The sequence below is a fragment of the Leucoraja erinacea genome, chromosome 4 (genome assembly GCF_028641065.1).
Source record: "Leucoraja erinacea ecotype New England chromosome 4, Leri_hhj_1, whole genome shotgun sequence".
NCBI lineage: Eukaryota > Metazoa > Chordata > Chondrichthyes > Rajiformes > Rajidae > Leucoraja > Leucoraja erinaceus.
In genome coordinates, this window is record NC_073380.1 from 61,948,933 (window position 1) to 61,976,199 (window position 27,267).

General features: G+C 39.2%; 1 protein-coding gene across 2 annotated transcripts in view; it reads left to right on the forward strand.

The window, feature by feature from the left end:
• LOC129696486 (uncharacterized protein C8orf34-like) overlaps window positions 1-27,267 on the forward strand; it is a 123,848-nt gene that overhangs the window by 28,511 nt on the left and 68,070 nt on the right. For both annotated transcript variants that reach the window (XM_055634433.1, XM_055634431.1), the window contains exon 6: window positions 6,617-6,783. In XM_055634433.1, coding sequence (XP_055490408.1) covers window positions 6,617-6,783 — 167 coding nt within the window. The remainder of the gene's footprint in view (window positions 1-6,616; window positions 6,784-27,267) is intronic.

The window sequence follows — 27,267 nt, forward strand, 5'->3', positions numbered from 1 at the left end:
TGCTAAGGTTTACCCAAGGCAAATACTTTAAAGTGCAAAGAGCTTGGAAGGAAGTGTATGCTGACTACTCCATACTTCTATGTTCTCCCAATGCTTATCTTGTTCCATTGGCTGATGTTGGTCAGCTTGTGCCATAACCTGCCATGTATTATGTATTGCATGGTTCCAGACTGTGCCATGTGATTCACCTGAAATGTTCCCACAGTTCAAAATGTATTTCTGTTTTTAAATCTATTTGCATTCATGGTAAATGCTTTTGGAATATGTTAGTTGGGTCATACTTGTAGATAATCATTGGTGAGATGATGTGATGTACAATTGATTGATATTTGTATTAAATTTACATGATAAAATTTAAATCCTTTCCCATGGGTTTGTTCCCCCCCCCCCCCCCCCCCCCCACACCCGACTATCCCAGTGCTATCCTTTGGAGAGCAAAGGATCCAAAGAATAGATTTTACTTGGATTCTAATGTCCATAAACAAGATTACCAAAAACTCGGTTGTTCATGTATGAAAAAATGATATTTTATTTTACCACCTTGCACCAAGCCCAGTTCATCCATTACATTGATCCTTACAGGCCAATACCAACTCCCAATTAATAAATATCTTTATTTTAATATTTTCATCCTTATTTTCACATGTACATGGTCATTGCCAGCTCTCCGACACACCTGTGTTTCTCCGAGTCTGGAACGTTGTGCACACCAAATTTGTTCTCTTCACCATTGCTCGATGTTCCGGGACCCTAAGTTCTGGAAATTCCCCAAAGAACTCTGTTTCATTACCTTCCCTTCCGCCTATAACATACAGCTTAAACTCTATTTCTCTGCCCTGTGCCTGAAACTGAAATGGAGATGGAAATGAAATGAAAATGCAATGAGCTGTTTGGAATGCCCTGTGCCTGAAACTGTAATGGAGATGGAAATGAAATGAAAATGCAATGAGCTGTTTGGCCTGCCCTGTGCCTGAAACTGAAATGGAAATGAAATGAAAATGCAATGAGCTGTTTGGCATGCCTTGTGCCTGAAACTGCAATGAAAATGGAAATGAAATGAAATAAATGCAATGAACTGTTTGGCGTGCCCTGTGCCTGAAACTACGATGGAAATGGAAATGAAATGAAAATGCAATAAGATGTTTGGCCTGCCCTGTGCCTGAAACTGCAATGGAAATGGAAATGAAATGAAAATGCATTGAGCTGTTTGGCCTGCCCTGTGCCTGAAACTGCAATGGAAATGGAAATGGAAATGAAATGAAAATGCAATGAGCTGTTTGGCCTGCCCTGTACCTGAAACTGCAATGGAAATGGACATTAAATGAGAATGCAATGAGCTGTTTGACCTGCCCTGTGCCTAAAACTGTAAATTAAATGGAAATGAAATGAAAATACAATGAGCTGTTTGGCCTGTACTGTGCCTGAAACTGCAATGGAAATGGAAATGAAATGAAATAAATGCAATGAGCTGTTTGGTGTGCCCTGTGCCTGAAACTGCACTGGAAATGGAAATGAAATGCAAATGCAATGAGATGTTTGGCCTGCCCTGTGCCTGAAACTGCAATGGAAATGGAAATGAAATGAAAATGCAATGAGCTGTTTGGCCTGCCCTGTGCCTGAAACTGCAATAGAAATTTAAATGAAATGAAATGAAAATGCAATGAACTGTGTGGCCTGCCCTGTGCTTGAAACTGCAATGGAAATAGAAATTAAATGAAAATGTAATGAGCTGTTTGGCCTGCTCTGTGCCTGGAACTGCAATGGAGAATTAAATGAAATGAAAATGCAATGAGCTGTTTGTCCAGCCCTGTGCCTGAAACTGCAATGGAAATGGAAATGAAATGAAAATGCAACGTGTTGTTTGGCCTGCCCTGTGCTTGAAATTGAAATGGAAATGAAATGAAATGAAATGAGTTGTTTGGCCTGCCTGAAACCACTAATTTCAGCCCACAAGGCCCCTATTCGCCGAGAAACCAGTACCTTTTGCCCAAAATGCCCGTATTTATCCAGGAGGGACATTTTGGCCACCAGGCCTGAGTGACTGAGCTGCCAACCCAAGAATCAATTCGGCTCACAATGTCCATACTAGCACTCTGCAAACCTTTCCCTTCGGCCCACAACACCCATACTAGTGGTCCAGAAAGCCCTTCCCTACTTGCCACCAATATTGGAATTGGTGGAGAGGTGGAATATTGTGTTCGGGGACCAGGCCTCCCATGTGAATATGTGACCCAAGGGGTCCCACTTAAACTAATCTTCTATCTATATTACTAAAAGTCTGATCTTGACCACTTCCTGTTGATCTGCATATTGATTTTAGAAAAATCGCTGCCACTTACAGCTGTGATTTTCGGCCATGTTACTCAGACTTCCTCCGCTGCACAGGACAAAAGGATTTTTCCCGTCGATGAAAAATAAAAGAGTTATTAGTGTTTAAAAAATGTTGAGATGCTCTCTCCTGAAGGCCACGCCCCTTCCAGAGGGATAATAAAACCCGGAGGTGTTGAGTGCCTCAGTCAGTCTCTGCGAGATGGGGGGAGCGAGAGGGTCATGTCTCTCAGTCTGAGCTGTGAATAACATTGAACACATGTCTACTAAACTGTGAGTGGTTTTACGGACCTGTCAGTGCCCATAATGTGGTTTGAAAATATAGTTTTGAAATGCTAAAGCTGTGTTGCCTTTGGTTTGGAAATGTTAAAGCTGTGTTGCCTAATTAAAGTTGCCTTGCCTAATTAAAGTTGCCTTGCCTAATTAAAGTTGCCTTGCCTAATTAAAGTTACCTTGCCTAATTAGTTGCCTTGCCTAATTAAAGTTGCCTTGCTTAATTAAAGTTGCCTTGCTTAATTAAAGTTGCCTTGCCTAATTAAAGTTGCCTTGCCTTCTATATATAATTAAAAGTCTAATCTTGACCACTTCCTGTTTGCGCTTTATATTGATTTTAGAAAAAGCGTTACCACGTATGGCTGTGATTTTTGGCCATCTAACTCAGAGTCTCCCTCCGCTCATCGGGTGCTGAGGATTTTTCCCAACGATGAAAAAAAAAAGTTATTGTTTAGAAAATGTTGAGATTTTCTCAACTGTCAATCATGCCATGAAGGCCACGCCCCTTGTGGTGGGAGGGGGTAGGGGCGTGGCCTTCATAAAACCCAGAAGTGTGGGCGTGGCTGAGTCTCTGCAAGATGGGAGAGGTAAAGACTCGCTGCCTTTAGTGGCCTTGCACCCTGCTTGAAGCAGTAAGAAACTGCACTTGAATTTGGTGACCTTGCACCCTGCTTGAAATGGAATTTCAAGGAATAGCCATGAGTCAACTGCCAGCCCACCAGCCCTGAGTGAGTGAGCTGCCAGCACAACAGGCTTGAATGACTGAGCTGCCAGCCCAATAATCCATTCAACCCACAATGTCCGTACTAGCCCTTTGGAAACCAGTCCCGTCAGCCGACAACATCCATACTAGCGCTCCAGAAAAGCTCCCCCACCCCCCACTGGCCACGAATATTGGAATTGGTGGAGAGGTGGAATACGGGGCTCCCGTGTGCTGCTGGGACCCAACGGGTCCCACTTAGTCTAGTGTATCATACATAAAATCGATTGCACAAAATTAAGTGTTGATTTTAATGCAGAAAATCAGGTGGATTTGGGCTGCGAATAATACAAAAATGTTAAGAGTTTAAAAGTTTTGTGACCTGATCGAAACTGCCCATGTTAATCTTGTGTGACTGCAACTCTTGTTGCTGTACAGACAACCTAGAGCTCAATGCTCTTAAGATGCTGAAATTGATTGTAGACTTTAGGAGACCTCCCCCTCCCCTCCCCCTAGTTACCATAAACAACACCACAATCACATCTGTGGGGTCTTTTAAGTTCCTTGGAACCATCATTTCTAGGGACCTTAAATGGGAGGCCATCATCGACTCCACAGTCACAATGGCCCATCAGAGGATGTACTTCCTGCGGCAGCTGAGAAAACGCAATCTGCCACAGGTAATGATGGTCCAATTTTATACTGCCATCATAGAATCTGTCCTCACCTTCTCCATCATGGTCTGGTTCGGCTCAGCCACCAAGCATGACATCCAGAGGCTGCAGCGCATCGTTTGATCAGCTGAGAAGGTTGTTGGCTGCAACCTCCCCCCCCCCCCCCCCCCCCCCCCCACCACTGACAAACCGTACACTTCAAGGGCCAGGAAATGAGCGGGCAAGATCATCTCTGACCCCTTTCACCCTGGCCCCAAACTTTTTGAAACACTTCCTTCTGGAAGGCGACTCCGGACTGTCAAACCCACCACAGCCAGACTTAAAAACAGCTTTTTGCCACTGTGTATCATGTTGTTACTTGCAAGCAATGCACCAATGCAAATTCCTTTTATGTATACATATTTGGCTTATAAAATTTATTTCATTCATTATCCTCTCCATAACCCTACGGGTTTACAAAGGCTCTCTGGTTTCCTCCCACATCACAGGACCCTGCTGGTAGGTTAATAGGTAAATTATTCTATGCGGGTAAGTGGCTAGAGAATCAAACAGGAATTGAGAAAGAGTTTCAAGGTGATGGGGAAATGAGAAGAGGGTCTTCTGTTAGAAATAATGTGCGGCTATACATAGAGAAAGCACTTCTTTTTGGCACACGGTATATTTTGGAAGATGTTTGAACTGCCTTTCAAGAATTAGACTTAGAATTAGATTCCTTTATTGTCATTCAGACCTTTCGGTCTGAACGAAATTATGTTGCCTGCAGTCATACACAGAATCAATAATAACAAAACATCCAATAAACACAAATTAAACATCCACCACAGTGAGTTCACCAAGCACATCCTCACTGTGATGGAGGCAAAGTCTTAGTCTCCGTCTCTTCCCTCATTGTTCTCCCTCTGCACTGAGGCGATTGATCCAGGCCGAAGATGCCGTCCTCCAGTCCAGCGGATCTCCGTGGTGATGTTGTCGCCGCCGCCGAAAGCCGGAACGCCGTCTCCGCTCCGAGACGGCCCGCCACAGCATCAGCTCCGGGCAGCCGCCCCAGCTCCGGGTCCCGCAGTCTCCAATCCGGGCCGCCTCCCCAGCTCCGGGTCCCGCAGTCTCGGCAAGAGTTGTCAAACTACCAAGCTGGGTTCTGCAATGTCATGGAGCAACTCTTTAAACAGCAAGAAAAGCAACAACTAACGTAACAGACTCGTTTTATTGAGACTGTTCCATGACAATGGTTGTGTAAAATTTTATGCTCCAGTTTATATTGCTACAGGGGGAAATGGGTTGTGTGAATAATGACACTATTAGCTGCACACAGGTGCACTAACATGGATCATACACAAAAGTGCCTGGTCTAACTTTGGATTGATATAGTTTCCCTTGGAAATCGTCACCAGCCCAGTCTACTCCAGACACAATCAAGTTGTGTGCAGTTAGTGATTAAAAAAAAAAAAGACTAAACAAGGAGTGTTTGGTTTGTTTCTTACCCATTAAATTTTTGGTGATGGGTTATAATTTAAACAGCCACATCTACAGGCCAATTTCCACCCACCCCCCCATCACATGCTTCCCCCCAGTTTCCACCCGACCCCCACCCCACATTAACATCACATGCTCCCCTAAATTGAGCTTCACTGTACCTTAATTGGTACATGTGACAATAAAATGCTTTTGATCCTTTGACCATCCCCCCCATCCCCCCATACCCCTCCCCCCCACCCCCCCCCACCCACCCAACCCCCCCCCCCCCCCCCCCCCCCCCCCCATACCACATACCCCCCCCCCCCCCCCCCCCCACCCATCCTGTACTCCCTTCAGGTATGTCGGAATGTCATAGCAGTAGCATAAAAGGACCGCTTATCAACCAAAACACTTATGTATCTTCCGTTCATTTGTTCTAAGGTAGACACAAAATGCTGGAGTAACTCAGCTGGTGAGGCAGCATCTATGGAGAGAAGGAATAGACGATGTTTCGGGTCGAGACCCTTTATATATCTCTTTATATTACCGTCTACATCTCTCTCTTCCCTTTCCCCTGACTCTCAATTGGAAGAAGGGTCTCGACCCGAAGCATGACCCAATCCTTTCCTCCAGAGATGCTGTCCAACCCGATGAGCTACTCCAGCCTTTTGTGTCTATCTTCGGTTTAAACAAGTATCTGTAGTTCCTTCCTACACTGTGTATCTTTAAAGATAAGAATTGGGCAGAGTCAGGCGGCATAGAGTGAAGGGTTGGAAAGGAAATAGAATGGCCTGAGCTCTTGCCATTCTTTGCCATATCTTTGCCATTAAGTTCTCTAGAACTTTGAAGTCTTTATCTCAAAATGTCCAATTTCCAGTGTCGACATGACTAGAAACTCTCTACAGCAAGTTGTTATAAAGAGGCTTTTCCCACCTTCATCAATCTAATTTTATCAGCTAGTAGTAGATAGCTCAATTTTTGCTGTAAAGATTAAAACATGTAACATATTTGCTCTTCAATTTCAATGCTGAGACCATGTTAATAGTATAAAAATAGTGACGTTTACTGTGCTTTCATCAACAATAAGCATTTTTTTGTGTGGTTTCATTTAGCAGTTGATTTGGATCACATGTTGCAAGCATTTAACATTTAAAACTGACATATTATTTCTAAAATGGTCTTGCAGCACAAAATTGGAGCAGAAGAGTAAAGGCTTGAGACAACAGCAGCAACAGCATAAGAAGCTTTTAGCTGCAATGCTGTCCCAGGATTCATTTGACTCTGTGCACAGTGCAACACCATCAGTGGCTGAAGAGGACATTGAGGATGAGGATGATGCCATGGAATTACTGGGTAAGACATTTGGTGCTTTCTTATTAACACACAATCCAGGGCACCTTTTCACACGTGTTAAAATGCACAGACAACTCAGGTAAGCACAACTCAGATCCACATGTTCTACATTATTAGTGCTTTACAAGAGACTATCTTTAAACACACCATGACTGTAGCAAATTACTAAATTTTGATCACTATATCGTAAAATTATATTGTGAGATTAAAAAAATGAATGTACTGCAAGTATATTGGCAGTTTTAAAGTCCTATCACTGTGTAGAAATGTGAAGTACATGTTAACATTTTGGATGGAAGTAATTTATCAGAACACTTGCAGGAAATGAGGAGAGACCCCATTTAAAACTTGAGTAAAGCAAAGCAGAAATGGGAAAGCAGGTCGATTTGACAAATGCAGCTGTTCTAATTGTACATTGCCAGGATTTGTGATTCATGTGCATGTCTCATATTTAACTTTTTTTCTAAAGCGTGTAATGTGAAGAATTTAAATGTAACTTGCTGTATATTTAATTTCCTGTGTTAATCGCAGTGTTAAAGGCACTTAGGCTAATAATAGGCATTCTGTGATTTTGGGTTAATAGCTAGTCAGCTTTTAAAGGGAGACCCACTTCAATATGAGATTTATGCCGTTTGGTTTAGTTTTGTGCTAGAAGTGTTTTCTGTGTTTTGTGTGCTGGTTCTTTGATATTGAAAGTAAGAATCTATCTGGGAATACTTGTGGTTGTTGCAGTTATAAATTTAAAAATTGCATACACTCTTTTGTGTTATTTGAAGTTGATGAAAATTGGAAATAAAGAGATCATATTGTATGAAAGGCAAAATGCCAACAATACTAATATAGAAGACGATGTATTATAGATGGAAATGACCTGGATGTGAAAGTTGCAATAAGACTACATTGCTGGGGGATACTGACAGATTTATCCAGAAAATAGCCTCCTTGATATTTTTAAGCATTTGTTGCTTCCAAGTTGCCACACGGAGATTACTTTTATCTGTAGTCTCCGGATGCAATTTTTTTACAAAGGAAAAGAAGTTCATTGTTTGACCATATGAGAAAAACTGCATTGAAACAAGTTTTTGCCAAGTCCAAAAGGATGTGATAATCCAATACTGAATGTGTAAATGTTTGGTACTAAGTTTATTTGAGCCTTTGTTATCTGAGGCTACCTTTACTCACTGAAGATAGACACAACATGCTGGAGTACTTTGTGGGGTTTGAAAAATATCAAGGTTGTTTGGTTGTTTTGTTGTTTGTCTTTTGCACAAAAGTCCGCGAGCATTGCCACTTTCATTTCACTGCACATCTCGTATGTGTATGTGACAAATAAACTTGACTTGACTTGACTTGACTTGACAGGCCAGGCAGCATCTCTGGAGAAGAGGAATAGGTGACGTTTTGGGTTGGAACCCTTCTTCAGTCTCAACATTTCGGGTCAGAACCTGTCTGAAGAAGGGTTCTGACTCGAATTGTCACCCATTCCTTTTCTCCAGAGATGTTGCCTGACGCACTGAGTTACTCCAGCATTTTGTGTCTATCTTTGGTATTAACCAGCATCTGTAGTTCCTTCTTGCACCTTTACTCACTGTTCATCTGGTGTGTAGCCTTGGTACATGACTAGTTCATGATGCAAATTATTAAAAGTGGAGAATAGTTTCTAAAATTCTTAAAAGTGGAGAATAATAAAATAATTGAATCTAAATTGCTCCAAGCCCCACAAAGCCTAGCAGGCTCATCAGCATGAATCTGAATCTTAATCTGAATCTGAGCATGTATCGCAAATTGACTGGTCAGACTTGTAGAATGGGAGACTTTTCACTGAAGAATTGATAAGCATTTGATGTGAATGGAATATCAAGATAATTTGTATCCAAGGATCCATCATTATTCAGTTTATGTTTACCTGAGCACCTTTGATGTATCCGTTTCTGAACATCATTCTGCTTCCAATGGGATATCCCAGAGATCTACATATCTGTTAAAAGACAGTGGAATGGTTCCAAGATTACACCAGCTTCATTATGAATCATCCTTTGATTAGCTTATTGTTTAACAATTCTACGACTCCATGCTCTAATATTGTTTTTACTTCAGAAGACCTGTTAAAGCATAATTGTATCTGTGTGTGTTTGAGCATGATACAGTTTACCTTAGGGAGAGAGTAGAATGGAAAATACAATATTTTAAGGAACAGAAAAGCAATTTCAACTGAGTGAGTGAATTGGGATCAAAGAATTAGTTAAATTGTCACTGCATAACCGTGCTCCTGCTAACTCAAACTTTACTTGAGCCATTTGTAGTTATGCTTATTTCTTTACACGCTGCAGGTTGAACAAAAGAAAATGTAATATGTCGAATTGAGGCCACATTTCTCCTAAGTACCGTCTATATCTCTCGTCCTTCCTTTTTCCCTGACTCTAAGTCTGAGGAAGTGTCTCAACCCAAAACATCACCCATTCCTTTTCTCCAGAGATGCTGACTGACCCGCTGAATTACTCCAGCCATTTGTGTCAGTCCCTTATCTGATTTCATCTCATTATGGATCCTGACAAAAGATATATATATATATATATATATAATTATATAAATTAAGTTAAGAAAAATCGAAGTGCAATGTCTATTAATTTTAGATAAATTATGTTAAAATGGCAAATATGTTGTTTTAGGTTGGTGAATGTTCAAATGTTGGAGTGAAAATATTAAATGTCTGCTGTGATCCTGGTCCTTATTTCCAGTGTTGTAATTCCTGTAGCAATATAAGAATTAACCTTCTCTTGTTCTCAAATAAATCTTGGATGCAAGGTCCTAAATTTGAAGTTTAATATTTATACCGTGTAAACATTTATAAAACGGTAATGGTGGTAAACGTAGTAGTTAAAGAGTCACTCAGATATTGGAGTCATAAATGTAACAATTTATTGTTCAATCAGTCATGGTGTAATCTTTCGTACAGGTGAAATAGAGTGGATGAATCTCCCTGAGAATCAAAACACTGAGTTTTCTACCTATTGGATGCAATGATAATGCATGACAGACAATTGACAGCCTATCATATGTGTACAAAGAAACTGCAGATGCTGGTTTACACCAAAGATAGACACAAAAATCTGGAGTAACTCAGCGGAACAGGCAGCATCTTTGGAGAGAAGGAATTAGTGACCTCTTGGGCCGAGACTCTTCTTCAGACTGAAGAAGGGTCTCGACCTGAAATGTCACCCATTCCTCTCCAGAGATGCTGTCTGTCCCGCTGAGTTTTGTGTCCAGCTTTTTGTGTCTATCATATGTGATCATTTTTTGGCTTGATGTCAGGTAATATTCAGGCATCACCTTTGGCCCCTTGGCTTATTCTGAAATGGATGGCCCTCCTTTGTTATCCATATTTCATACTCCTTTTGCCTAGTCCATTTATACCTCGTTTGTTTCTCACCAAGTGTTGTTCTCATCCATATAATACATTCTATACTTCTCTTTGAGATCTTGCCATGTTATTCTCCCTTATCATGATTGCATTGCTGTGTTGTGGTCTGGAGCTCTGGAGAGGCTATCAAGGTAGGATTGCAATCTTGTTTACATATCCTTTGCCTTTTCTTTCTTGATCTTCCTCTTCATTGGCCCATACATATTAAAATATCTCATAGCCATGGGACATTCGTATCTGCTTCAACACTATATTCTCCACCCTGGTCTTTTTTTCCTTGCACTATCTGTTGTATTTATGTATGGCTTAATTGTACTCGTGTACAGTATGATTTGACTGGATAGCACTCAACAAAGTTTTCCACTGTATCTTGGTACACGTGACAATAATATACCAGTACCCTTGATCCCTAAGGTCATGCGCCAGCTTTGTATTTGCCTGGAACGCGAATGTTTAAAATTCCTCAAAATATTCTTTTTGGGTGAAGTATAAATTTCCAAGCTCTGAAATAGCTAAGTATGTGGATTGTTGAGCTGCTTGTTTATACTGTAGCTTCTCTCGAATGGCCATCTTGTGGTGATGCACTGAGGAAATGTTAGACCTTCTCAAGTTTTCTTAATGAATTTCAAGGTAAAGATATAATTTCCCCTTGGATGGATTGCTCGGTATAAAGTAAGACTGCAGGCTAAATTATTTACTCACTCAGCGTTGCTTGATATACCATTTCATTGTTAAAAGGATCTTGCTTTTGCAACTGAACTCTGAATTTCTTACAACAGGTGGTTGCAAAATGGTTTAAAATGACCCATTAATATGTAAGATGCTGTATGAATTAAATAGCTTCTATTGGCTTAGAAGGGGTGAAATTACACCAACTACGTTCACTCAGTAGCCAGAGAAGCATCTGAGAAGGCCGTGTATTAGTTATAGAAATTATTGGAGAAAATCTTAAGGGATAGGATTGACATACATTTGGAAGGGTAGGGGGTTGATCAAGGATTGTCAGATCATATTTTGCTATTCTTATTGAATTTTGTGAAGAATAGAGTATTAGTAGAGGGAAATTGGATGGTTCTGCGGTCGAGGAAGAGAAGGAGAGCTTTAAGGCCTTCCTGGTGGGGGATGGAGGTGTAGAGTGACTGAACATCCATCGTAAAGATGACGGAGTGGGGGCTCTGAAAGCGGGTCATTAAAGAGATGAAGGGCATCTGAGGTATCTTGGACATAGATTGGGAGGGATTGGACCGGGGGGATAGGATGGAGTCAAGGTATGTGGAAATCATTTCCGTAGGACAGGAGCAGGCAGAAACAATGGGTCTGCCAGGGTGGTTGTGTTTGTGGATTTTGGGGAGAAGGTAAAAATGGGCTGTGCGGGGCTGGGAAACGATAAGGTTGGATGCTGTGGAAGGCATGCACCCAGAAGTGATGAAATCAGTAATGGTGTTTGAGATTAAGCCTGGTGCTCATCTGTGGGATGTGGCCTACCTTGCCTACCCTGATGGCACGTGCCTGGTCCAAGGATAAGTAAGAGGAGGTGTCTGAGAGTTGTCGCCTGGCCTGAGCCTGGTAGAGGTCAGTGTGCCAGACTACCACGGCACCTCTCTTGTCGGCGGGTTTAATTATAATCTCAGGGTTGCTACAGAGTGTGTGGGGGGATGTACGTTCAGAGGGGGTGAGGTTGGAGTAGGTAAAGGGAGTGGAAATGTTTGGATGGTTGATGTCACGCCGGAAGTTAGCAATAAAGAGGTCTAGAGTAGGTAGAAAGCCATTCTGGGGAGTCCAAGAGGAGGGGGACCGGTGGAGATTGTGTCATCACTGGATTTATGAGGATTCCTTCCCAAAGAAAAAGGCATGGAGGCAGAGGCGACGGAAGAAAAGCTCTACGCCGTGGCGGACCTGGAACTAGTTGAGGTGGGGGCGGAAGGGAACATCAACCATTTTATGTAATCAGTTTACGATGTTTTATCAAATGTTCTTGTTACATGGATATACAGTAATAGCTAATATAGGTTGGTACTACTCTAAGAATTGTATTTTGTGACCAACTGTTCTGTGTTCTTGCAACGTTGCTTAATATAGATTTTGCCAGAGGTCTGATTGTCTGATGAAAGCCACAGGAAGGAATTGCTGTTGCTGACATTCTAACATTTGTCTGTTGATTAAGGTTCTCACAGTTTGAATGCTGACTATTTTTCCCAACATCTTAGAGAGAGATATTGAGGTAGTTACTGGCACGGATCAACGCTCATGTTTGCCAGAGGTATGTTCAGCTTTCTTTTATTGATAGGTTAACTGTTACCTTCACGTGAAATTCCAGTTGGGCCTCAGCAGAGCCAAGACTAATTTTTGTGTTTATACTGGGTAAATTGCATTAGGCTGTAAGTTATTTACAGTTTGTTAGAGGCAACTGTATAAGACCCTTTTGATGGTGATGAGTAACACTTTGACCTTTCACTTGGAATGATGAAGGTAAATTTGATTGGGAAGCCTCATCTGTCAAACATGTCTTGTTCAGGGTTTGTAAAGCCTAGCTTTTCATGGGTCAGAATTTAAAAGCAGAGACTTCAAATTAGGGGGTATGCCACTGAGATTTGTCCATGAATACTGTACATACAAAATGTTAATTTCCAACCCCTATATTTCCCAATTCTTTAAAAATACATGTACCCTCCACCTCCCCTCCAAAAACTTTGTCCATTCTTTCCAGTCTGAAACCCTGCAATCAGGTTTCTACATCTCCATTGGCACTGGAAATAGATAATTTATTTTTCATCTCTCTGAGTCTGAAGCAGTGATTTGGTATTCCACTCCATGTTCCTTCGTCATCTTTGTGCTGGTCAGACCTCACCAGCCTGAATTCATACCCATTGCCAATTCTAGCCCAAACTCAACCCCTCCCACAATTGCCTCTGATGGACCCTTGGATTCCTCCTGATTCTCAGTTGCTTCTATCTCTCGGTGACATTAAGTAAACAGATGGATTAGTTTTAACATACACAGTCACAACTCCAGGCTCAACCTCAACATCACCCCTCTATGTCACTCTTTCTCCAATATACAGCATTAGATGTGCAGGAATCTGCTACATTTAAATGTTGGGATTAATTGAGGTGCTACTTTTCTTTGGCCCTGCCATAGGATGGCACCATGGCACAATTAATAGAGTTGATGCCACACAGCTCCTATGACCTTGGACCAATCCTGACTTTAGGTGCAGTCTGTGTGATGTTTGAAATATTCTGTTATCATTTGGGTTCACTGTGGGTGCTCTAGTTTCCTTGTACATCCTAAAGTTGTGTGGGTTAATGGATCAAGTACAGAATGTTGCATTGCGCTGGTCTGAGGAAATAGATGAACATCTGCAAGACTGCTTTGAGTCAATAGACTGGTCTACGTTCAAGGGCTCAGCGGCCAACCTCAGTGAGTATGCCATTGCCATCACACAATTTATCACTAGGTGTGTAAATTATTGCATGTCAAAGAAGTCAATCCCAGTCTTCCCCAACTAGAATCCATGAATGAACCGTGAAATTCACTGCCAACTGAAGTCAAAATCTGGGGCGTTCAAGTTGCGTTGTACTATCCTCTACAGGGATTCTAGGAACGACCTTTGTAAAGCCATCAGAGATGCTTGGAGACAATTTTGGACTAAACTAGAGTCACTGACTAACGACGTAAACACTGCTTGATTGTGGCAAGACTTGCATGTTCGAATGGGCTACAAAGTCAAGTTGGGCAGAATTGCTGGCAACAACGCATTCCTCCCTGACAAATTCAATGCAATGCAAGCTTCTTTTGGTCAGAAGGTCAATGAAATGATGTCACCTGCCCCCAACAGCCTCGGGTGCATCTAAACCCGAAAATCTATGCCCTTTATTTTAGACTGCTCTACCCTGGGAAAATGACTCTGACCATTCACCTTATTTATGCCCCTCATAGCATTAAATATCACCATAATATCACCCCTCAAACTTCTATGCCCTGAAAAAAGCTCTTCAAACCCTCCAGACCCTGCATCATTCTTGTGAATCTTTCATGCAATCTTTCAAGCTTAATAACATCCGATAGCTACGTGATCATAACTGCACACTTTATACCATGTGTAGTCTTACCAATGTCTTGCACAGTTGTAACCTGACATCATAACTCCTAAACTGTTTTCAAGGGTTTTACCATTAACTGTAAAGGTTCTCCTTACATTTGACTTCTAAAAAGTGCAATAGGCTCGGATTACACTCCATCTGCCATTTCTCTGCCAATCTCTGTTGCTGATCTATATCCCGTTGTATACTCTGGCAATGTCCCTCACTGTAAACAACTCCACCTATTTTGGTTTCAACTGCAAATTTACCCTCAAACCTATCTACATTTACATCCAAACTAAGACACAAAGTGCTGGAGTAACTCAGCGGGTCAGGCAGCATATCTGAAGAACATGGATAGGGATCCAGCAGGGTGTGGCAGACCAAGCGCGTATCCAGTGAAATGCTCATGGAGTCTACATTTGGTCTTGCTGAGGTAGAGGTGCCCACATTGGGATGTAGTTGATGAGGTTAAAGGAACCTCTGTCTCACCTGGAAGGACTGCTGCGATTGCTGCTTGTGCTCGGTCCACCAATATACACTGGATCTCCCGAATGCAAGCCATTTTCGCTCCTCTTCCCATTCCCATACTGACCTTTCTGTGCTGGAACTTAACCATTGGCAGATGCAAACTGTAGGAACAGGACCTCATATCCCGCTTGGGTAGCTTACAAGGTATGAACATTGAATTCTCCAATTTTGGGTAACTAACTAAACCTCCCTTTCCCTTCCCCCTTCCCAGTGCCCTGCCTGAACATGCACTCGTTTTGCTCAAACACCAGCCCCCACCCTCCTCCCTTACCAGTATGTTCAAGAAGGAACTGCAGATGCTGGAAAATCGAAGGTAGACGAAAGTGCTGGAGAAATTCAGTGGGTGCGGCGGCATCTATGGAGCGAAGGAAATAGGCAACATTTCGGGCCGAAACCTTCAGTCTGATCTATTTCCTTCGCTCCATAGATGCTGCCGCACACGCTGAGTTTCTCCAGCACTTTGTCTACCTTCCCTTACCAGTATCCAGGTTTTGTACTGCCCATCTCTTCTTTTCTTCCAACATTCACCTCCCCATACCCCTCCCTCCCCCCACCCACCCCACCCCACCCAGTCTGAAAAGCATGCAGTCTCAAAATATCATCTACCCATGTTCTCTAGAGATGCTGTCGGACCCGCTTTCTTTTTGACATGTATTTTTTTGTCACAGGATTCTTCCTAAAGTTACATGAGGACTTGGAAAGGATCAGTTTGTTTTACAAGTTCTGCTTTTTACCATAGCATTACTATTGTAAATCAATCCCATTCTAATGACCCTGTCTCACGGTACGAGTCCACCCACAAGTGATCCCAAGTGAAAGAAAAAAATCAAACTCGTGGTTGTCTACGAGATTCCAAGTTTGTGTTCACGAGTTTAAACGTGTTCCCACGTGTATGTCTGTTTGCCGTTTACTTCTAATTTCTGCGATGTACCAAGTTCCTCTCCCGAGTTACTCTTGAGCCAACAACGACTACCGACGTGTGGAAAAATCATCACATGGATAAAAATGATGTCATGTTTTTTAAAATTATAAAAAGCCTCCCATGACCATGGACAGAATTGCCCCGATGATCAGCTTCTCCATGTGTCTTATGTAGCTGCATGCTTCTCTTGTCATGTAATTAACCGCTGTGTGTTTGCAAACAAAAAAACAGGTGTTTTACACTTATATACATTACACAGATCAAGGAGTGTGAAATAAAGCTGGCAGCCGAGGTCATGCAAGAAACGGAGGAAAACGGGAAACGATTTTATTCAGCAACTCCGTTCTGGCAGAACATCTATCCTGTGTTAAGAAACCTAACTTTCAGGGGATTTAAATCTTGAGTTCAACTTCTACCTGAATTTAATCGATTTACAAAAACTTTGAAGTTTTCCCGCAGTCCATTTAATTTTTAAATTGTTTTATTTTGTTTTATTTTTTTATTTATTAGAAGCAAATGTACAAGAGTAGAACCAACGGCATATAACATTATATAGTTATTGTACAGCTTCAATTATAACTTTTTAGCTTTGAATTAGAAGAAAAGAAAGGAGAAAAAGTAAGAAAGTGAAAAAGTGAGATGTGCAAAGATAGGACCTCTACACTACCAAAGTAGTGTAGCCAAAGAGTGAATAAAAGAAAGAAAGACGAGAGGAATAGAAAAAATAAAAGGACAAAAAGAAAAAGAGAAAGAAAAGTGGTGATATACCTGCCTCTCATCCCTCACCCAACCCATAATTAGATTTAAATCCAAAGTTGTGTTGTGCCATACTATCCTTGTAAGAAATCGATGAAGGATGTCCATGTCTTGGAAAAATGATCTGGTTTTTCTGCCAAGACAAGTCTAATAGTTTCAAGATGTAGTGTCTCGGACATGTTTATAATCCACATCTTAACAGTAGGGACTGATGTATGTTTCCAAAATTTAAGTATTTGTTTTTTCGCCGTTATTAGGCCATAATTATGGAAACGTCTTTGAAATAGTGATAGTTCAGAACAGGCTTCTGACATACCTAGAGTGATCAGTTCCGTGTCGGGATCCAATTTTATTTTTAGTGTTTTTGAAAAAAATTCAAAAATTCCTCTCCAGAAATTATGGAACTTTATACAAGAGGCAAAGGAATGGGTTATAGTTGCTTCCTGAAGAAGACATTTATCACAAATAGGAGATATATTTGGAAATATCTTATTCATTCAATTTTGAATAATAGAGTCTGTGCAATATTTTAAATTGAATTAACGAATGCCTAATGTTAATAGAACAGTTGTGTGTATATAGAAGGTTTTCCTCCCATCTGTCTTTAAAAACTTTTAGGCCAAGCTCATCTTCCCAAGCTCTTCTAATTACTTCTGACGATGGGGTTTGTATATTTAAAAGGGTGTTGTACAGATATGATATTAACTTGTTTGAATCCGAGTTTCTATTCATACATTCGTCCAGTGTGTCTGGCTACATAGATTGATAGTCTTAGATATATGATTTCAGAAAGTCTCGTATTTGAAGGTATCTAAAATATTGGCTACTTTTCAGATGATATTTCTACTGTAATTCTTGAAATGAGAGAAGAGTTCCCATCTCATAAAGATCTCCCAGTTTTTTAATTCCTAATCTTTCCCAATGCGTGAACGTTTTGCTAAAATAGGCGGCTTGAACGAAGGGTCGTTGGCAATTGGTGAGAGAAGAGATAAATTTCTTAGTTTAAGTGACTTCACTTGTTTTCAGATTCGTAGGGTACTGTGGATAATTGGATTTTTCTCATATAGTGTTTTCTTCAAATTTATTGGAGAGAGAAGAATCGCGCCTACATTAAAAGGCAAACAATCCTGTCTCTCCATTATTAACCATTTTACCTGTTGGTATGTGCTGTCCATCCAATAGATTACGTTTTTAATATTCGTTGCCCAATAATAGTATAAATAATTGGGGAGAGCCAATCCGCCAATTTCTTTGGGTTTACATAGATGTCATTTATGGATTCTATGTGTTTTATAATCCCAAATAAAGTTTGTGATCAGAGAGTCAAGTTTAAAAAAAATAAAAAAATTCTTAGGAAGATAAATCGGTATTGATTGAAATAAGTACAGGATTTGTGGAAGGAAGATCGTCTTTATGGCATTTATTCTGCCTGTGAGAGACATCGGAAGCATTTTCCAAAATTGAGTAAGGGCAATTAGTTTGGTAATTAAAGGCGGAACGTTTGCTTGAAATGGAGAAGTGTATTTTCTAGTTACGTGAACTCCAAGATATTTAATTTTTTTCCGTAGCAATTCTAAAAGGGAATTTTAGAAGGTGTGTCAGATCTTGAGGTTTTATTGACATGATTTCACTTTTGTTCCAATTTATTCTATATCCTGAAAAGGAACTGAATTCCTCTATAAGGTTTAGTATACTTGGAATGTTAACTTGGGAATTGGTGATAGAAAGTAATACATCATCTGCATATAATGATATTTTATTATTGGAATATTTAGTGATATAACTGTGAATATTCGGATGTACGCTTATATTTTCCGCTAAAGGTTCAATCGCGAGGGCAAATAACAGGGTTGATAATGCCCTTGGATAGCTGCAATTTAGGTGAGAGTACATGATTAGTCAGTATTCTGGCATTTGGCTTGGCATATAGCAATTTTATCCATGAAATAAAATTTTCTCCCAACTGGAATCTTTGCAATACTGTAAAAAGATATTTCCATTCTACTTGGTCAAATGCTTTTTCTGGGTCTAATGAAATAATTGATGTCTTCCTTTATTGTTCTGTGTGAATACATTATATTAAACAGGTGTCTCAAATTGTTAAACGAGTGTCTCTTGGGTATAAACCCAATTTGATCAGAATGTATTAATTTATTAACATATTTACTTTATATTATCTTCTTGCCAGGGTTTAGCTAATATTTTCTGATCTGCATTTATCAAGGCAATTGCAGCAATGATAGCATTGTAGCAATGATTGTACAAAAACAAAAAAAAACTTTTATCAAATCATTGCCTATCATTGCTACAATGCAATAAATGGGATTTAAAGTACTTGGCTGTCAAAAAAAGCGCGAAATGTAAAGGTGTTTAAGAAACGGACTGCAGGGAGAACATCAAAGTTTTTGTAAATTGTTTAAATTCAGGTAGAAGTTGCTCAAGATTTAAATCCCCTGAAAGTTAAGTTTCTTAACATAGGATAGATGTTCTGCCAGAATGGAGTTGCTGAATAAAATCGTCTCCCATTTTCCTCCGTTTCTTGCATGACCTCGGCTTGCCAGCTTTATTGTATATGTATTGCATAATGTATATATGTGTAAAATAATAAACTGACCAAGAAGGTCCAGTGTTCTCCCTTGTTAGTTTAGTTTAGAACTCAGCGGGGCAGGCAGCATCTCTAGAGAGAAGGATTGGGTGACGGTATGACGTTTCCAAAATTCTGCTGCGTCGTTACTCCAGCACTGTGTGTTCACTTTTTGTCAACCAACATCTGCCCTTTCTTGTGTATGACATTATTTGTATCCGTGGCAGTTGATTGTCGTTCCCTTCAGTTTCCCAGGGGGTCGGGACGGGACTGGAGTTGGGAGGGAAAGGTGGTAGGGGGGGGGGGGGGGGGGGGTGACTTGGTACGGGAGACAAATGTAGGAGAGGTGTACTGACTGTGTGCGCAGACACTTTGGTAGTGATTGCTCATGGGATTCACTGTCGAGGACTTCATAATGCAGAGAGCATTATAAACAATTGCCGTAAAAAAGGTTTTGTGTGGATCTGGTATATCTGGGTATTGAAGGTGCTTCTGGTCTGCAATGTGCAATAGTCACCAAAATACACTGCATCTTTAGAAAGGAAAAATACAAAACATGTCAATCCCACTGGATAGGCCTTAGTCATGGTGCTATACAACACGGAAACAAGTCGTTCGGCCCAGCTTGACCGTGCCATCCAAGTTGGCGTCTTGGGGTAGTCCTATTTTCCTACATGTGGCCCATAGCCCTCTAAACCCTTCCCATCCATTTATTTGTCGTTAATAACCTCAAGAAAATATTAAGTCTACGTGAGCCTCCTTCAGTTTCTTGGGTCCAACTCAGAGAGAAATCTCCCCCCTTTCCAGGGTTAATCGCTCCACTGTTTATAATGGTCACTGCATTATGAAGTCCTCGACAGTGAACCCCATGGGCAATCACTACCAAAGTGTCTGCCCAGACGGTCAGTACACCTCTCCTACACTTGTCTCCCATACTATGTCACCCCAACACCACCCCCCCCCCCCCACTCTCCCCTCCCCATCTTTCTCTCCCAGCTCCAGTCCCGTCCCGACCCCCTGGGAACCTGAAGGGAGCGACAATCAACTGCCACGGATTGAAATAATGTCCAACACAAGAAAGGGCAAATGCTGGTTGACAAAAAGTGAACACACAATGCTGGAGTAACACAAAGACGCAGCAGAATTTTGGAAACGTCATCCCGTCACCCATTCCTTCTCTCCAGAGATGCTGCCTGTCCCTCTGAGTTAAAGAGTGCCCACGGTAGACTCACAAGCCACTACGGTAAATTCAAGAGCTACTTCGTTCTTACAACGAGTTTAAAAGTTTAACATTTTTGCTTCAAGAGTAAATTTGACTCGTGGAAATCTTTCATCATGTTGAAAGATTTTCCCTTAATCACGTTTTATTCAAGGTATATATTGTCTCTGTGGGAAACTTTAAAGTCAATATTGTGTTGATTCGCATTGCGCTCCTTCCAAAACCAATAAATCCTTTGAGGTGTGCTGCGAAGAGATGAACACAGATCATCCATCTTGTTGGGAGAAGTCAGCATTCCATTCTGTTATTTATTGCTTTTGTTTTGTACCTTTCCAGTAGTTTTATGTAATTTATATTTTGAACTCATGAATCATCCAAATCTGCAGATCCACATTTTCCAAGTTCTTGTCCTTTAGAAGATATTTGAATAATCTGTTTCTTTCCTATGTTGAACTCTGAACTGTGTAACATTGCACACTCACCAATCCTGATAATGTGCTTCTAAACCTTTCTTGTCTTGAAGGTGACTCGGTGGTATAGCAGTTGGTATTGATGCTTCATTGCCCCAGGAACCCTAGTTTGTTCCTGACCTCTGGTGCTGTCTGTGAAGAATTTGGACATTCTCCTGGTGACCTATCTGGGTCCAAATCTGTCCTATCCATGTACTTGACTTACTGTTTATTAAACGTTGGGACAGTCCCAGCCTCACCTAGCTCCTCAGGCAGCTTGTACCATACATTTGTTCCATACATCATTTGTGTGAAAAAGTGACACCTCAGATTCCTAATAAATATTTTCCCCAATGTCCTCTGGTCCTCGATTCACCTACACTGGGCAAGGTGCTCTGTGCATCTGCACAATCTATTCCTCTCACAAATTTATACACCTCTATAAGATCAACTTTCTCAGACAGTCTCGACCTGAAACGTCATCTATTCCTTTTCTGATCTGCTGAGTTACTCCAGCTTTTTGTGTCTGTCTTTATTTTTATTGGTGATAATTATTTTCATTTGAATTTACAACCAATTAAATATTTGCTTGCTACCGGTTTGTTAAAGTATGCATTGATATTCTTTAAGTATTACTTCCTTTGTTCTATATTCAGCTCAACTGTCTTGCACTTTAAGATGTAACTCTGCAGCAATTTGAATTTGTCTGGCATTACCAAGCAGAAATGTAAAGATATAGCATTCAAGCACTTTCTCAGCTTCAATTTCCACAATTTCCATGAAAATTATGGTATGTATAGATTCTATTCAACCAGCTACAGAATGCATGGACAATGCTGATTGATATCTACAGTATTTTTCAGTAGGACAAAGGGAGACTCTACCCTACCCTACATGGGTTATTGGACATGTCTTTGTAGGTCCCAGTGGTGGAGAAGGACAAGGTCAGATGGACAACCTGCACCTGCAATGGGGCAGAAGGTATCAGAGCATTCTACCTCCTCCTTCTGCCATAGCTTGTGTTCTATATGTAACTTTGAGTTCATAATTCATTCCTACTGCAAGTAAAGAGGATGTGTAATAAAACATCAAGGGACAAACTCTCCACAAATCTGGAGAATTCAGGACCAGCCACACCCAAGGATGGACATCTTCCTTCAAAATCAGTGCCACATTGATTCATCACATTGATTCCTGGGATGTGGAGTTTTTGTATTGATAATGATTTAAGGTTGGGCTACTGAAATGAGATGTAGCAGATTCTGTGAAAGAAGATATAAAGAGGCTCTCTCCCAAGTCTGGAAAGTCTGTGACTTGGTGAAATTGCTTCAGTGTAAGGGATTAGCCATTTTAACTAAGATTTAATATATTTCAAATTGGTTATGCTAACTCAGTATTTTTAGTTCCTTATGTCATAGGAGACCATTAGCCCATTGGGTCTATGGTGGCTTAAAGAGCAATCTCATTTTCTAATTTAAAGTGAGCTGACTGTTAGAGTCGCAAAACTTTGGAATCCTTTACTCAGCAAGGCTGTGCATATTTAAGACTGACATTATTGTTTTTTATGCATTCAAGACATATGGGAATTTGGTGAAAAGAGGACATGAGTGGAATGAATGACAATCATTTCATTGCACGACTATATCTGCTATTTCCTTTCGTTATAAGAACCCCAGGAACACAAAGCCTTGATAGAATTATTAATTAAATGTTGATTAAAGCATTGGTGAAGATTTAATAGTGTCCCAGCAAATCTCTAAATTAATTTAAATAATAAATTCTAAATCTCCATTCACAAGGGAGCAGGAATTAAATAGGCTTGAGTTTGAACTATTTGCTTACTTTCAATCAGTTGATCAGTATTTGGTTTATGCTAACTAACAAAATACCATGTAGTCTTAATGAGTGCTGTCAGGCATTTTAAGTGGTGATGGGCAGTTTAACAGACCTGGATGAAACCACCTGTTTCAATGTAGTTGACTTGGATTCACTTGGGCTAGACAGGCTTTCAAGCTGAAGAAGACACGATGTGCTGGAGTAACTCAGCAGGTCAGGCAGTATTCTTGGAGAACATGAATAAATGACATTTCTGGTTCGGACTCTTCTTCAAACTTAAGATGAAGACCCCATCATGGCTTCATCTTTGCCGTTTAACTTTTTCCATGCATTCAGAAAACATAAATTCAGTTTGAAAGGCTAGCAGGTCTTGTGTCAAATAGGACCCGCTACATGGTTGAACAAGTTAAATATAGCTGCGAAAATCAGATCTGGGAGCTAGGCAGCAATAATTGCTTGTATTTGGATACATTCTAGGATTGCTTACGATTCATCGTCTTTATTTCCACTGCTTCTTCACCTTGACCTCTAACAGTTCCTAACTGAAAAGCGGAAAAACCTGCAGATGTTGAAAATCTGAAAAATAAATTGAAATTTCCTGCAGGTCAGGCTGCAGGACTGGAGAGAGAGAGAGAGAGAGAGTTAATCATCATGCCTGTAACTGATCCCAACAGTTCACTTGGCAGATCCAGCAGCATTCCCTTCCGATTCAAGCCTACAGACTTGGATAAGCAGTGGGAAGACTGGCTGGTGGTTACCAGATGTATTGGTTCTTACATCATCAAAAATCACTCCCGAGACCTTTCAATCATTATTTTATTTTTATTTTTATTTATTTATTTTTTTATTTTTATTAGAAGTTAGTACAATACAAAACAATACAGTGGAACCTAATTTTAGGTGCCAACTATGTCATAACGTAATTATACATTCTATGTACAACCTCTAGTTTTATGTTTTGAAAAGAAAATAAGAAAGACAAGAAGAAGGGAAAAAACAAAATTGGAAAAGAGGAGACAAAAATAGATAGTAGAAAATAGAAAAACGTGAAGTGTGTGTATAAGAAAAGAAAAAGTGGAAAGTAGAAATAGGACCAAGACCCTTAAAAGAGAAATTTTCAAATCTTTATTCGGAGATGTAAATCTATCCACGACCTGACCTGAAATCAGTAATCTTTACGGTACCGCTGCATCACATGATTCCAAAAAGTCGATAAAAGGGGACCAACTCCTTAAGAATTGGTCATATTTATCTATTAGTCGAAGTCTCATTTCTTCAAGGCATGCTATGTCCGTCATATTCCTAATCCACATTTTAACAGTTGGAATAGCTGTATTTTTCCAAAATTTAAGTATCAATTTCTTTCCAATTATTAACCCATAATTAAATAAAACTTTTTGGTCCTTATTTAAATTGATATCTTCTACTATTATTCCAAATATAATCCATTCCGTATTAGGTTCTATTCTTGACTTGAAAAGCTTTGTAAATATATCAAATATATCGCTCCAAAATGTATTCAACTTTATACATCCTACAAATGAATGTGTTATATTAGCATTTTGAAACAAACATTTATCGCATCTGGGAGAGACGTTTGGGTAAAATTTATTCAACCTCGTTTTTGAATAATATAGTCTATGTAATCATTTAAATTGAATTAAATTATGTCTTTCATTAATGGAACAATTATGTGTGTTCATCAGATACTTTTCCCATCTATCCTTCGGGATCTTTCTCATTAGTTCAAGTTCCCAATCTTCTCTTAGTGCCTCTTGTTGAGGGTATTTCTCTATTTAATATATTATTATAAAAGTATGATATTAGTTTTTGTGAATCAGCCTTAATATTCATTGCTTCTTCTAAAGGGTCTAAAAATATTTGAAATCTATGTGTATATTTCTTCATAAAGTCACATATCTGTATATATTTGAAATATTGATTATCCTTCAGTTTAAAATTTAATTTTAATTGTTGAAATGATAATTCATACATATCTCCTACTTTCCTAATCCCCAGTCTATCCCATTGTTTATATGTTTTATCGATAAGAGATGGTTTGATTGCAGGGTTGTTCAATAGTGGGGTTAGTACTGATAGATTATTTAATTTCAAGGATAATTTTATTTGTTTCCAAATTCTTATTATATTGTGAATAATTGGGTTCTTCTTATATATTATACTATTCAATTTTATCGGTGAAAACAAGATCGTGCCTATATCGTACGGGAAACACTCCTCTTTCTCCATTCTTATCCACTCTGACTGGTGAGTGGAACTATCCAACCAGTACATTATGTTCTTAATATGCACTGCCCAGTAGTAATACGTAAAGTTAGGTAATGATAAACCCCCAACTTCTTTAGGTTTACACAAATGCTTTCATTGAATTCTGTGTGCTCTGTAATCCCATATAAAATTAGTGATAGTAGAATCTAGTTTTTTTTTAATATTTTGGAATATATATTGGGATCGCTTGAAACAAATATATTAATTGTGGCAAGAAAGTCATTTTTATAGCGTTAATTCTACCTATCAATGAGAGCGGGAGAGTTTTCCAAAATGTAATCATATCATTCAGTTTATTTAATAGTGGCATAAAATTGACACTAAATAATGATTTGTCTTCTCGTAATTTGAATACCCAGATACTTGAATTTTTCTGTTGCAATTTTGAAAGGGAATTTTAGTAAGTGTCTCGCATCCTGTGGTTTTAGAGAGATAATTTCGCTTTTATTCGAATTTATTCTATATCCTGAAAAAGAGCCGAATTCCTCAATTAGTGTTAATAAGGTGGGTATACTCGTTTGTGTATTAGTAATATATAAAAGAATATCATCAGCATATAATGAAATTTTATTCTTTGAGTCAGTGTTATATCCGTGAATATTCGGATGATTTCTAATCATTTAAGCCAGTGGTTCTATCATAAGGGCAAATAGCAATGGTGACAAGACACAACCCTGCCTATTACCCCTTGATAAATTAAATTTTGGAGATAACATATTATTAGTTAATATTCTTGCCGTAGGTTTATCGTAAAGTAGTTTAACCCATCTAATAAAATTCTCTACCGTGTTAACTTTTTGGAGTACCTTATATAAATACTGCCATTCTACCTGATCAAATGCCTTCTCTGCATCCAGCGTAACAACTGAAATATCTTCAATGTCCACATTGTGAGAGTACATTATATTGAAAAGCCTTCTCAAATTATTAAATGATTGTCTTTTGGGTATAAATCCCGTTTGATCCGTATTTACCAATTCGTTAATATAATTATTCAGTCTTCTAGCTAGAATCTTTGCTAAAATTTTTGCTAAATCTTTGCTAAAATCTGCATTTAGAAGTGATATAGCTCTGTAAGAACCCGGTTCATCTAAATCTTTATCTTTTTTTGGTATAAGCGTTATTGTTGCTTTGCTAAAATTTTTGGTAGTTTATTTTTGGTATAAGCCTGCGTGTATAAGTTGAGTAATCTTGGTAAAATTTAGTCCTGAAATCGTTTATAAAATTCATTACTAAAACCATCTGGTCCTGGGGTCTTCCCATTTTTCAGTGAGTTTATTATTTGTTTTATTTCTTCACTAGTAATATGTGCTCCTAATTCCTCTTGTTCTAAACTATCCAATTTAGGGAGATTGTAATTAATTATCTAAAAAAATTATAATTTTACTAACATCTTATTTATTTTCGTTGTATATAAATTATGATAAAATTGGGCAAACCTCTTATTAATATCCTTTGGTAGTGTTAGAAGCTCACCCTTATCCGATTTAATTTTAGTGATAGTATTTTCCTTTTCTTGTTGCTTCAGTTGCCTCGCAAGTAATTTATGTGGCTTATCCCCAAATTCGATGTGTGCCTGTTTTGTAATTTGGAATAGTCTTATTACTCTTGCCGATAATATTCTATTGAGTTTATATTTCAATAAGGTTATCTTATTATGTTTATCTATGGTTGGGTCAGTTGCATTGCCCAATTCTAGTAATTTTATTTCCTGTTCTATCCGCTGAAGTTCTGTTTTATTTTCTTTATTTTGAAAACTTTGATAAGAGTTTATAGCGCCGCGAATGTACGCCTTAAAGGTTTCCCATAATAGCAATACAGCAATACCCGGCGTCTCATTTATTTCTAAAAAAAATTTGTTTGTTCTTTTATATAACCCTGTGGGTTATTTAATATTTGTGCGTTGAATCTCCAAAAAGGTTTTATACTCGGCATTCCCTCAATTTTAAGTATAAAAGTCAATGGTGAATGATCGGAAATAATACTATTATGGTATGATGGTTTATTCGTATACGGGATTAATTTTGTATCCAATAAGAAATAGTCAATTTGTGAATAAGTTTTATGAACCGATGAGTAAAATGAATATTCCCTTCCACTTGGGTTTGCTATTCCCCAAACATCAGTTATGTTATTATTTTTTATATAAGTATTTCAAAATTCACAGGTCTTAGTTTTAACAAGACGCTTCCCTACCTTTATTGATTTATCTAAATATAACACAATTAAAATCTCCCTCCATTATTATATTTTGATAATTATGCTCTGCAATTATATCTACTATTTTCTTAAAAAATCTTTATTTTCTAATGTGGAACAAGAGGTAGAGCTACTCAAAACTAAACTGTTCTCCTGGATTCCAAGTAATTGTTCTTGCAAGGAAGTCATCAATTTC